The following is a 14,083-nucleotide window of genomic DNA, read 5'->3' on the forward strand; positions in this document are numbered from 1 at the left end:
TGAAGTTGTTAGTTAGGCTTAGATGAAGTATTAATATTTCAAAGGGTATTCAAAAGTATTATCTGTGCTGTTGGAAAGCTGATATGTTGTAGATATTAGCAAAGTTTTTACTGTGTTGTCCTAGGTCAAATGTGCTTTGTATATGTTTTCATGCTAATCGCGAGCTAGCGCAGCTAAGGGTAGGTAGCATTTAAATTATAGCTAGCCAGCCAGCCTGCCTGAAGTTTTAGACCTTCAGTTGTTGTTTTGCCTAAAAATACAAAATCATGTTTGACGTCCGTACTCCTCGACAATAAGTCACCTTTATGTAGATAGCAGGGCTGTAAAAATATTACAAGACGGCGCCGTTCACTGCGGCTATGGCCAGAGTGTGCGGCTAAGGAACGTTAGCAAGCTAACCAGTAACTCATTTAGCCATTTAAATACCAGTATTCATTAAAACAAAATATATATTAGCTACATATAAAATACTCCCTTGGCCTAATCAGACTTACAATATTAGAGACACATAGGCCTTAGTTACTTGCACTGCTGTCTCAGTGTCTGAGCCTCCAACATAGCTGTGCAGGCATACACATATCTGTCCTCTGTGTTAGCTAGCTGATCAACTTTATGATTAAGTAATAATAGTATTTAAAACTAATCAACCTTGTTAACGTGGACTGAAGGGCATCAAATCCAGGATTTTCGGAGAGCAGAAGCCGAGTCCAGTCATTTAGAGTCTGTTTGCAGCGGATAAGTAAGGTTCTTCTCGTCATTTTCAATTGTGGTGTTGTTGCATCAAACTGACTGTACACCGATTAATAAAATCTGGTTGAAAGGAGGAGCTAGGGAAATTGGCTGGTAAAATGTGCATATTAAAGAACGCATTAAGTTAGCGTGTGTAGGTGTAGTTAGCAGCTGTTGGCATTAATTTGATGTGTGCAGGACGGCTTATTTAGCACATTGGACTGCCTGCAAGCAGTTGCACGGGCTTATTTGATGCATGTAGGCGTTAACGTAGTGCATGAAGACGTTAACTTAATGCGTGAACGTGTTAATTTAGCGCCTCCACCTGCTTACTTTACACACGTAGCATTAAAAAGATTGCTTTATGACCCAAACGGCGTTCCATATGTTAGGCCTCCGGTGTTCATCAACAACCACCTTACTTCTCCACGTGACGTCCAGCAAAGACCAGAATCCGGGTCACGGCACCAGTGTAACAGATGTTAATCATACTCTCCTTGCATTGTGTTTTGTTCAAAGAAATCACCCCAGCCAGTGGTCCCAGTTGAGCATTATTTATTATCTGTAGTTAAATAGGATACAGCACGTTAGTTGTGCAGGGCTTAATGACGTTGATGGCTGTCAATTGTAAAATCTGTAGCATTAAATCAACTGTGTTAGCAGTGGGCTTATGTGACCATTACATCGGTGCATGCCAGCTAACGCACTTATATACAGCAATCAAATATCAAAGCACACCCCAGAAAGCCCTTCAATCCATAACATAATAGGCGTTGTGGTGCCCTCTTCATGACTGTCTTGGTGTGTTTGGACCATGATAGTTTGTTGGTGATGTGGACACCAAGGAACTTGAAGCTCTCAACCTGCTCCACTACAGCCCTGTCGAATGGGGGCGTGTGGGGGCTTGCTCGGTCCTCCTTTTCCTGTAGTCCACAATCATCAAATCAATCATCACAATCGATCAAAGCCAGAGTATTTAAGATTTCACGTAAACATTTTTTTTTATGAAAGACAAATTATGAACACACCTGCTAATCCTTCTATATTCTATTTTAGTCTATTCAATGCTATTCTATTGCAGTGCATTCCTCTATTTTAGAAAACTTTATTAGAAAACAATCACAGTAAGGAACTTAATTGTTACGCAGAAAGGATTTGATATTGAGATAAAAAACATCTGCATTGGACCTTTAAACACATGCTGGTGAAGTGAATGAGAAATGCCATAGCGGATGAAGAGGAAGGTGGAACGTGAATTGACAGTAAGTACACACTGTGTATAAACAACACAATACTGAAAGCAAGCTATAAAGACAACACCAACACCAAACACAGCAGTAGGCCTATATGCTCATGTGGCCATTGACACAGAAATGCTGCATGTAGGCCTACTATAGTCTACAGTAATCATGGATCTATTTTGAAGCTATTTTTTGAGCTAGTTTGAAATAAATAATTGACCAATCTCTATAAGGATATATTTTAATTCAAATCAAATTTTATTTGTCACATGCACCGAATACAACAGGTGCAGTATACCTTACAGTGAAATGCTTACTTACAAGCCCTTAACCAAATGTAAATGTGTTTTTAAGAAAAAATGAAGGAATAAAAGTAACAAATAATTAAAGAGCAGCAGTGAAATAGCAATAGGGAGGCTATATACAGGGGTACCAGTACAGCGTCAATGTGCGGGGGCACCGGTTAGTCGAGGTAATATGTACATGTGGGTTGTTATTAAACGTATGCATAGATAAATGGATAATAACAGAGAGTAGCAGCAACATAAGGGGGGCAATGCAAGTAGTACAAAAACGTTTTAAATTATATGCAATTATATAGGCTTGTTGTAAACATTCATGCAAATTATGAATAAAAAAAATAGATAGCGTAGTTGTTCAGTATGAGACAAATACTAATTTAATGAATTTCAAAATGTTTTTAGTACCCCTCCATTTTCCCACCATCCAAGTACTCTGAATGCAAACAGACTATGCAACTCCTCCTGGCTAGTCTCCAACTTTCACCTCCCCCTGCCCATCCTCTCTCTCCCACTATATCGCGAGAGATAGGGAGCACAGACATATTCATATGTTAGCAACAACAGTTATAAAATGATAATTATATCGCGGATATATGAACGAATTGTAATGTAAGCCAACGCAAGATTGCTAAATTAGTTATTTTATTAATAGCTGGCTAGCTAATAACAATAGCTAGCAACATATTAACGGTAGCTAGCGATTCGCCTGTCGGCTGTAGTAGCACATCTGGGAGGCACAAGTTACGATTAACTAGCTAACTGTAAAGTGGTCTCTATTTTGAAGACACGCGTGTACAAGTGGGTAAACATAACATTACTTCAATTAGCTAGCACCCCTTATTCAATGATAATAGCCATAGCCTAGCTAGCTACTATTAGCTGGCTAAACCGCTGTTATTGAATTAAAACAGCTAGCTAGGCTTACATTTTAGCTTCATTGTTGAATATTGGCTAGTTGGCTAACTGCTTCAAGCTGGTGCTTTTTATTTTGTTAGCTAACGTGGTTCTGTTCAGAAGATGGATGGCGTTATTAGCTAGCTGTGGTGGGTCGCTAGTTAGCGCAGTAACGCTTACTAGATTGTTTATCACGCGATGTGCTGGCTCTTGTTGCTAGTTAACGGTAGCTAAGCTAACATGACCACACTGTCTGCAATTTGCCATGCTCACGCACTATCATTACTCTGTAATATTAGCTGTCTAGTTAGTGTACTGTCTCTCCTTTGTGTTATTTTAGCAATCAAGCACTGGCCTCGAGTTTCTGACTAGGCCGACAATGGTTTGTGAATTCCAGCTAACTGCGTTAGCCAGTAACGTTAGTACCAACCAGGCTCTCTAGATTGTTTACATCCAGCGCCAGTTTGCAAACTAGCTAGGTAGTGTTGTTAGTTAGCTAGCTAGCTACAATAATCTAGCCAGCAAGGTGTTTTTTGTTCGCCATCAAGGTAGTTAGTTAGCTATGCCACACTATATTTGGATTTGCTACAGTATGTCAAAGTGATTACGCGGCTACTTATCTGAACACTGACAAATCAGTTGGTGGCTCTTCACCATACCTAGCTACCTAAGTACCGTTATGTGAAGATCTCTAGCTAGCTAATTGAATGGGTTGTCAGTCAAACGGGTTGCTTATCAATTTGTTGTTTTTGTGGATGTAAAGCAGACTCAATTTAAATCAGTGACACTTCACACAACTGTTGTGACCACTAGTCTAACAGACAACAACTACAGGTGGCAACCGGTGCTAGGGGTATTTGTATTAGTTACACAGTTGATTAGATATTGTAGATCATATTAGAGTGTGTTATGGCTCTGGAGAATATATGTAACAGGTAATGTGATGTCACCATTTGATTGTGCTTGTATTGTTTTCACAGGCTGCATTTGTGTTCTTGTGGATGTGTGGTGGACTGTAAGCAGGGCGGCCACTTGTGAACCTCACCTATTTACCTTGCCCCTTTGTCCTATACCTCCTCCCTGACTCCTCCCCTTTTCCCGTCTTTTATCATAGACCTTTTTAAATGTATGAAAGCATGTTGCACAGAGACAGACCCCCTATATTTCTACCTCTTCTCCGTCTGTGCTCATCAGTGTGTTACGGTAGTCTTTTAGCTGAAGGTTTTAAATGGGGGTGAATCTACTATATGCCTGGTGTAGTACGGTACTTGAATTCCCACCCATTTGTAAATTAGCCCTGATGAGCTGTGCAGATTTCATTAATCAACCTTAAGTGATAAACCAATCAGCAGCCAGCTAATTGGCCAATCAGCCCCCCCCCCCTACTCCCTCCTGGTAGAATGAACGGCTCTCTTTTAACCCCACCTAGCCTGCGGGCAGCCAACTCCTCTACCCTGCCCCCGTCACCCTCCCCGTCCCCTCCATCCCCCTCCCTGTTGCCACTGTTCCCTCGGCCACCTCCCTTGGCCCAGCCTCATCCCTCCTCGCTGTCGGACTCCCCCACGCCCTCCCCCTGCCTGAGCTGGACGGAGTTCTGTGAGCTGCATGCCCGCATGGCGGCCGGGGACTTTGCCCGCCACTTTCGGGCGTTCCTCCTGGAGAACCCGCACTACTCCCCCGACTCTGCTGCCGCCTTCTGTCGCCGCTTCACTGACCGCTTTGTCCAACATTTCCAGAGCGAACTGGAGGGGGTGGCAGGGGCACCGGGTACAGCCCCCCGGGATGGAGGCGGGGAGCTGGGCTCCCCAATCAGACGCCACCTCCCTGGAAGAGGAGGCGGTCTCTCCCCCTCCCGTCACCGAGGGAGCCTGCTACCACGCCTGTGCCCCAGCCAACCCGGTGCGAGCCCTGCCCAAGCCTGCCTCCACACGGCTGGTGTTGGAAACCCGAAGTGGGGACCAATTTCAAGATTCCTATGCTGTCACAACGGTCCTCCCCCCATCCTCCTCCTCCTCCTGCTCCTCCTCAGTGGGAGGAGGAAACAACGGCGGGCGGGAAGAGAGGGGTGCCCCAGTTACTGTTAAACACTTCCCTGGCGTCGGCCCGGGCAACGGAGAAACAACGGCCGAGGAAGAGGAGGATAGCTGGGCGGGGGTAACGGTCATGGAGGAGGAGGTGGAGCCAGATGAGGGGGAGGCGGATCTGGAAGTTTGCTTGGACAATGAAGACCCCTCCCACATGCCCCAAACGCCTGCCTCCCCTTGCTCCGACACACCCCCTCCCCGCTCCAAGGGTAACGGCACACCGGCCTCGACAGGAAGCCAGTCCAAAACCAAACTGAAGAAGCGCTTCTCTCTGCGGAGTGTTGGGCGCAGCGTGCGGGGTAGTGTCCGGGGCATCCTGCACTGGCGCAGCTCGTCCAGCGACTCCCCCCAGAGCTCCTCCCAGCTGCCCTCCAGCTACAGCTACACAATGGGGGTCCAGGACGCTGCCACCGGCTCTTCCTCCAAGAGGAACTCTGGCACTCAGCCCCCCACGCCCACCTCCTCCATGCCTGTTTCCCTCTCCCTGCCCCTCTCCCTCCCCCACTCCTCCTCCTCCTCCCTGCCCCCGTCTTCCTCCAGCAGTGCTACCTCCCTCTCGCTGTCGGAAGCGCGGGACCGCCGGCGGAGCAATGGCGAGGGGGGAGAGAAGGAGAAGTGGAGCCACCGGCTGGAGAAGTTGCGTCTGTCTCGCTCCCCGCCCCCCGTTCTCTCCTCAGCGCCCACTTCGGCCGTGGTGTCGCCTTCCTCCGGCCTGCCCCCCAGCAGCAGCAGCAGCGCCACCCTGAGAAAGACGGGCCGGTTGGTGAGGGAGGGAGGAGTCAGCGTCAGCTCCTCCATGCCAGATGAGTTTGCCGGGAGCCACGGTGGTTTCCCTGGCTTTTCCTTTGGCCTGCTGCACCATGGCACACAAGAACACAACAACGCTGGCACTGGCTTAAACAACACCTCGTCCACCGCTAATGCTGCTCAAACAGCCGCAGTGCAGCCTCTCGTCCCCGGGGGCACTGTCGGCTGGAGGGGCGGTCGTTGGCACAAATGCCGACTGGTCCTGAGGGAGAGGGACAAGGAGGGGGAGCGGGGCGAGGAGTACTATCTGGAGTTCTTCATCCCGCCTAAAGTGAGTGTGAGACCTGCCCTGTGCAACTCCATATTAGGAAGGTGTTCTTAATGTTTGATATACCCGGGGTATATAGCTGCCCCCCCAAAAAAATCATATTTGATAATGATACATTAATAATACGCTTGCTATATTATTTTTACGTGAACATAATCAATGATGAAATTTAAATGCAAAACTCCAGTTTGGTGTTTTTAAGTTGACAGGTTTTTTGTTTAATGCCCTACCAGATAACACTGCCATATTGAGAACCATTTTGTTTTTGGAGGATAAAGTTCACCTTTGTAATTTTACTACATTATTGGGAACGCATTATTTGTGACAAAAAATATGAAAACTTAATGTGGAATTTAACAATTCTTATTCTTAACATACAAAGTACAACATTTTATTTCAAATCCTTATTGGGTAAAACTATATTATTCCTCCCATTTTCGATTTAATTTCCTCATTGTCATTTGAAATCCTGGCCACATTCTTAACAGTTTAGCCTGTCAATCAATCGCTGTGGGTGGGATTGTCAGGGGAGGAGCTGGATATTTGCGAGAGTCACAGGATTGGTAGGGTTTTCAGACCTGTTAAGGAATTATTGGGGGTGGGATTTTCAGGGAAGTGAGTAGATTAGTAATTGAGTCATTAAAACAGTTTTTCAATATATTGTGGCAAAACCTAACAAAAATATAAACTCAACATGTACATAAAAGATACCAGAAATGTTCCATAAGCACAAAACAATTATTTCTCTCAAATTTTGTGCACACATTTGTTTGTATTCCTGTTAGTGAGCATTTCTCCTTTGCCAAGATAATCCATCAACCTGACAGGTGTGGCATATCACGAAGCTGATTAAACAGCATGATCATTACACAGGTGAACCTTGTGCTAGGGACAAAAGGCCACTTTAAAATGTGCAGTTTTGTCACACAACACAATGCCACAGATGTCTCAAGTTTTGAGGGTGTGTGCAATTGGCATGCTGACTGCAGGAATGTCCACCAGAGCTGTTGCCAGAGAATTTAATGTTCATTTCACTGCCATAAGTCGCCTTCAACGTCGTTTTAGAGAATTTGGCAGTACGTCCAACCGGCCTCACAACCGCAGACCACCTCCTGTCTGTAATAAAGCCCTTTTTGTGGGGAAAAACTCATTCTGATTGGCTGGGCCTGGCTCACCCGTGGGTGGGGGGTTGGAGGCATCAGGGTAGATTGTGTATCCTTGATATAACACTGAAAGGCATGACAACCTGTCAACTCGCTCCTTTGTAATGCTTGGAAATTAATGATATGTCATTGGCGGGCATGATGTGAAAATTGCACAATTTCTCTGAGTGCACAGATGGTGTCTTATTTATTCAATGTTCTTCTCTGTCCCCCTGTCTCTCAGTCCTCCAAGCCCAGGCTGACTATCCCATGCTGCTCTATTGTGGATGTGAGGAGCACCACTGCCCTGGAGGTGCCTGACAAGGAGAACACCTTCCTCCTGCAGGTAACACTCTGATTTGTCCGTCCTTTCATTTCCTTATTTTTTTCAATTCCTCTTGTTCTCTCAGTTCATTTAATTCAGGTAGTCAGCTCCTGTTCAGCTTGCATCTGTAGACTGACTTGTATTTAGCTCGCTCGCTTTCTCTCACCCCCTCTGTCTCTCACCCCCTCTGTCTCTCACCCCCTCTCCCTCTCACCCCCCTCTGTCGCCCCCTCTCTCTCTTTCTCTCGCCCTCTCTCTCTCTCACCCTCTCTTTTTCTCACCCCCCTCCCTCTCTCTCACCCCCTCTCTCTGTTGCCCCCATTCTCACTCTCTCGCTAACCCTGTCTTTCTCTCTGTCAGTTGGAGGGACAGGTGCAGTATGTGATTGAGACGCGAGACGCTGTGCAGATGAGAGCCTGGTTGAGTGACATCAGGAACGGTAAATGTATCAGGTAAGCAAATTGTGTGTTAACTCATGTGTTACATGTATTACTTTTCTTTCAAGTCAGTGATTAGGGAGGGGGGGGGGCAGTGAGTGAGAGTTAAGAGGGACCGTGTATATGCTTGTATTCACTGACTGTCAACTATTGATGAGGTCAACAGAAGTAGAAGTGACATCCCACCTAGAACAAGTTTTGTGTATCTTGACTCTACAGTGAACAGGAGGACATAGAAGCTGTGTGTGGGGGACCCATGGACATCAGTGGAACGCCAGAATTCAGTGACCGCCTCTCTCAAGGTGAGTGGGGCATGCCAAATCCCAAATCGACCCCTAGTCACCTCCCCAATCCACTACTCTTAGACCAGTATATACCAACCAGTCAATCGCGGTTGTAGTCGACTAGGCATTCCTAGTCGATCGCCAAAAATTTCTCTGCGCTCCTCTTTAAAAAATGTTTTGCCTTTAGCTGTTGGTGGTAGATGGACTTGATTCAGCTGCCCTGTGCGCTGGGGAGGCAAAGTGTTCCCATTTTGAACCATTTCGTTTGAAGGAACAAACTCTGCCTACCCGGCAGACCTGTAGAGCTAAATCAAGTGTGCCTACTGTGCTGGCCAATCGGATAGCTCAAATCACCGTGCCAGCAGCTTCCACTACCCCCACAGCAAAGTTTGATACTACCCTAAATTAGATTTAATAACTTTTAAAATCCTGACCAGAGAGACTGTCAAAGAATACAGCAAATAGCTGTTGTTTTTATGATTCAACACTTTTACAAAACATAAAACGCACTTCTCCCTACTTACACTCGCGCTACAACCAGCACTGCAGCTGCAGTGAATGAGTAGCCAAGTGTATCGATGGGCCTGCGTTTGTATTAGTAACGGCTCGTCGTGTCTATTTTAATGTCGACTAATATTTCACTTTCTCTGGTCATAGGAACAACATGAATTTGTGCATGAGGCAGAAATAATGAGGTGTGACTCGGGGTTGGTCATCAGACTGTGTCCCCTCTCTCTGGTCAGTCTCACCGGAGAAAATGAGAGATCGGGGACCGTGAGAGGCGGACCCTCTGCTGCTCACTCTCTCCCTCCATCCGCTGAGACTGACCATCAGATGCAGGTACAACCAGACATGGAAACGGTTTGTGGGTTTATGAAATGCACATTCCTTTATTGAATATAATATGTGTATGATGCCTTGTCCTTTGGTTCTGCCGATGTAGCCTGTAGAGAGAAACGCAGGTTGTGAGTTCCCCCGGCAATTCATTTGGGTTTTGCCAGCAATCATTTGTGTGTTGCGCTGCATTTAATGTTTCTTATCTGCCTTTTCTTATGTTACTGCTTCGGCATACGACACTTTCTGTACTGCTCTAACCCTGGCAACCTCAATCTCCCTTTCTCTCACCGGACACCTCCAATCTCCAGCCCCATAGCACCCCCACAACTAACACACATTACTTTCTCCACCGATACCACACATTCCTTCGTCTCATGCCCTCCTGCACACTTCTCACATCTAGGCATCTCCCTCCGACACACTGCTGCAACATGCCCATGAACTTCACACTTTAAACACTGTTGTATTTTTGGAACAAAAGCTCTCATGGGGTAATTGACACTTCCTTCCATGACCTTATATGGCAAAGACTCTGCATCAAAACTCAGCATGACAGACAATGTCTTCTCCGTTTCCCCACACTCTCCACTGGATCTACAACTCACCAAACGGCAGGCATTAGACACCGGGAATCTTCCATTTCAACTGCTCCTCCTCAACACTTAATGCTAATCCGGAGCGCCCACTCCCTCTGGGGGGGATGAAACACAATAAATCATCACGAGTCCACTCCGAGTTACCTTCAACAACTAAACAGTCCCCAACCTGACACCACATATGGATCTGCCAAAATACAAGGATCCATTCGCTCTACAAATCTCCCTCCCACTGGGCCAGAATCATCCTTATCATCCTCAGGACAAGGTCCGAATTCAGCGATCCTCACGGCAGGTATTTCATCTTCACTCTCGCCAGGTTCCATCTCTGATGGACTTGACCCCGACCTTCCTAAACACGCTGCTTCCTTCTATACTCAACTTCTTCTCAGCAGTCATCACTGCACCTGCCACCACAGTTAATTCATCCTCACTCTTGTCACGTTCAATTTCCTCAAGCTCTTCCAAACATTCTGTGAGATCCTCCATTCCATATTCACTCAGAAGATAGTCCACTTTTTCTTTCTTTCTTGTCTGCCATCTTACCGCGTGTCTCATCTCATCACCATCAAGCAGCCCCTGCTGCTATCACGATCACATTTTCGGGATATTCTGTCCTCTTACACTTCATTGGTGTTACAGTATTAGATTGTCAAACAGAACTGCGTTCAGGAGCTCTAATTATCCAGAATTCCAGGGGGAGAGAGAAATGTATGCTTTATGTATACACAATTTATTCAAATGTATTTGTATTTAGGAATGTTTGATTCATTGCCTAAATACACTGAACAAAAATATGAATGCAACAATTTCAAAGATTTTACTGAGTTTCAGTTCATACAGTGAGGGGGAAAAAATATTTGATCCCCTGCCGATTTTGTACGTTTGCCCACTGACAAAGAAATGATCAGTCTATAATTTTAATAGTAGGTTTATTTGAACAGTGAGAGACAGAATAACAACAAAAAAATCCAGAAAAACACATGTCAAAAATGTTATAAATTGATTTGCATTTTAATGAGGGAAATAAGTATTTGACCCCTCTGCAAAACATGACTTAGTACTTGGTGGCAAAACCCTTGTTGGCAATCACAGAGGTCAGACGTTTCTTGTAGTTGGTCACCAGATTTGCACACATCTCAGGAGGGATTTTGTCCCACTCCTTTTTGCAGATCTTCTCCAAGTCATTAAGGTTTCGAGGCTGACGTTTGACAACTCGAACCTTCAGCTCCCTCCACAGATTTTCTATGGGATTAAGGTCTGGAGACTGGCTAGGCCACTCCAGGACCTTAATGTGCTTCTTCTTGAGCCACTCCTTTGTTGCCTTGGCCGTGTGTTTTGGGTCATTGTCCTGCTGGAATACCCATCCACGACCCATTTTCAATGCCCTGGCTGAGGGAAGGAGGTTCTCACCCAAGATTTGACGGTACATGGCCCCGTCCATCGTCCCTTTGATGGGGTGAAGTTGTCCTGTCCCCTTAGCAGAAAAACACCCCCAAAGCATAATGTTTTCTCCATGTTTGACGGTGGAAATGGTGTTCTTGGGGTCATAGGCAGCATTCCTCCTCCTCCAAACACGGCGAGTTGAGTTGATGCCAAAGAGCTCCATTTTGGTCTCATCTGACCACAACACTTTCACCAGTTGTCCTCTGAATCATTCAGATGTTCATTGGCAAACTTCAGATGGGCATGTATATGTGCTTTCTTGAGCAGGGGGACCTTGCGGGCGCTGCAGGATTTCAGTCCTTCACGGCGTAGTGTGTTACCAATTGTTTTCTTGGTGACTATGGTCCCAGCTGCCTTGATCATTGACAAGATCCTCCCGTGTAGTTCTGGGCTGGTTCCTCACCGTTCTCATGATCATTGCAACTCCACGAGGTGAGATCTTGCATGGAGCCCCAGGCCGAGGGAGATTGACAGTTCTTTTGTGTTTCTTCCATTTGCGAATAATCGCACCAACTGTTGTCTCCTTCTCACCAAGCTGCTTGGCGATGGTCTTGTAGCCCATTCCAGCCTTGTGTAGGTCTACAATCTTGTCCCTGACATCCTTGGAGAGCTCTTTGGTCTTGGCCATGGTGGAGAGTTTGGAATCTGATTGATTGATTGCTTCTGTGGACAGGTGTCTTTTATACAGGTAACATGCTGAGATTAGGAGCACTCCCTTTAAGAGTGTGCTCCTAATCTCAGCTCGTTACCTGTATAAAAGACACCTGGGAGCCAGAAATCTTTCTGATTGAGAGGGGGTCAAATACTTATTTCCCTCATTAAAATGCCAATCAATTTATAACATTTTTTGACATGCGTTTTTCAGGATTTTTTTGTTGTTATTCTGTCTCTCACTGTTCAAATAAACCTACCATTAAAATTAAAGACTGATAATTTCTTTGTCAGTGGGCAAACGTACAAAATCGGCAGGGGATCAAATACTTTTTTCCCTCACTGTATAAGGCAATCAGTCAATTGAAATGAATTCATTAGGCCATAATTTATGGATTTCACATGACTGGGAATACAGATATGCATCTGTTGGTCACAGATACCTTAAAAAAAAAAAGGTAGGGGCGTGAATCAGAACCAGTCAGTATCACCATTTGCCGCATGCCGCACGACACATCTCCTTTGCAGAGTTGATCAGACTGTTGATTGTGGCCTGTGGAATTTTGTCCTACTCCTCTTCAATGGCTGTGCGAAGTTTCTGGATATTGGAGGGAACTGGAACACTCTGTCGTACACATCAATCCAGAGCATCCCAAATATGTTCAGTGGGTGACATGTCTGGTGAGTATGCAGGCCATGGAAGAAAGGGGATATTTTCATCTTTCTGGAATTGTGTACAGATTCTTGTGACATGGGGCCTTGCATTATCATGCTGAAATGTGAGGTGATGGCGGTGGATGAATGGCACGACAACGGGCCTCAGGATCTCATCTACGGATCTCGTCACAGTATATCTGTGCATTCAAATTGCCATGAACACAATTGCATTTTATTGATTGTTTGTAGCTTATGCCTGCCCATACCATAACCCCATCGCCACCATGGAGCACTCTGTTCACAACGTTCAGCAAACCGCTTGCCCATACGACGCCATACACGCTGTTTGCCATCTGCCCGGTACAGTTAAAACTGGGATTCATCCGTGAAGAGCACACTTCTCCAGTGGCCATCGAAGGTGAGCATTTGCCCATTGCAGTCGGATCAAGACCCTGGTGAGGACAACGAGCATGCAGATGAGCTTCCCTTAGACGGGTTCTGACAGTTTGTGCAGAAATTCTTTGGTTGTGCTAACCCACAGTTTCATCAGCTGTCCGCGTGGTTGGTTTCAGATGATCCCGCAGGTGGAGAAGCCGGATGTAGAGGTGTTGGAGGCGGCTTATGGTAGAGAAATTAACATAAAATTATCTGGCAACAGCTCTGGTGGACATTCCTGCAGTCAGCAAGCCAATTGCATGCTCCCTCAACTTGAGAAATCTGTGGCATTGTGTTGTGACAAAACTGCACATTTTGGAGTGGCAATTTATTGTCCCCAGCACAAGGTTCACCTGTGTAATGATCATGCTGTTTAATCAGCTTTTTGATATGCCACACCTGTCAGGTGGATGGATTATCTTGGCAAAGGAGAAATTCTCACTGACAGGGTACTAATTGTGCAAAACATTTTAGAGAAATAAGCTTTTTTTTGAACATGGGATCTTTTTTTTTCAGCTCAAGAAATGGGACCAACACTTTACATGTTGCATTTATTTTTTTGTTCAGTGTATGTTTATTGTGCTGTTCAGGCCTTTATGTACGATAATTGTTACCATTGATTTGTGATTGGTCTAAAATGGTACAGTCCAAGGTGAGACCTGATGGGAATTGTACTTGAAACCCTGCCATTTCATTGTTGGCCAGACAGGACAAGGGTAAGGTTGCCATGTTGGCTGAACGCTATATTTTCAACTATTGATTGAAGCTGGTTTCTTTGGAGCGCAACTTATTATTTGATACATTTTACAGTTTATGTTCCTGTCCAGTTTTTATGTTTGTTATTTTTGTTTATACATAGTGTACAGTTTTCCGGTGGCTTCACCTCACTGCTGTAAATAAACAACCTCATTCTGAGTTTGCCCTGTATCGAAGTGTCTGCCTCCTCAC

At 45.4% G+C, this 14,083-nt stretch overlaps 1 protein-coding gene across 3 annotated transcripts in view; it reads left to right on the forward strand.

The window, feature by feature from the left end:
• Positions 1–2,768: 2,768 nt before the first annotated feature.
• The window catches only part of LOC106583900 (SH2B adapter protein 1), a 153,386-nt gene continuing 142,071 nt past the window's right edge, over positions 2,769–14,083 (forward strand). For 2 of the 3 annotated variants that reach the window (XM_045706210.1, XM_014168535.2), the window contains exons 1-5: positions 2,769–3,070; positions 4,147–6,328; positions 7,712–7,813; positions 8,153–8,244; positions 8,449–8,531. In XM_045706210.1, the coding sequence (XP_045562166.1) occupies positions 4,772–6,328; positions 7,712–7,813; positions 8,153–8,244; positions 8,449–8,531 (1,834 nt within the window). In that variant the 5' untranslated portion in view covers positions 2,769–3,070; positions 4,147–4,771. The remainder of the gene's footprint in view (positions 3,071–4,146; positions 6,329–7,711; positions 7,814–8,152; positions 8,245–8,448; positions 8,532–14,083) is intronic. The other variant, XM_014168536.2, reaches the window with a different exon arrangement.

This window comes from Salmo salar, chromosome ssa23, assembly GCF_905237065.1.
Source record: "Salmo salar chromosome ssa23, Ssal_v3.1, whole genome shotgun sequence".
In the NCBI taxonomy this organism is placed as follows: domain Eukaryota; kingdom Metazoa; phylum Chordata; class Actinopteri; order Salmoniformes; family Salmonidae; genus Salmo; species Salmo salar.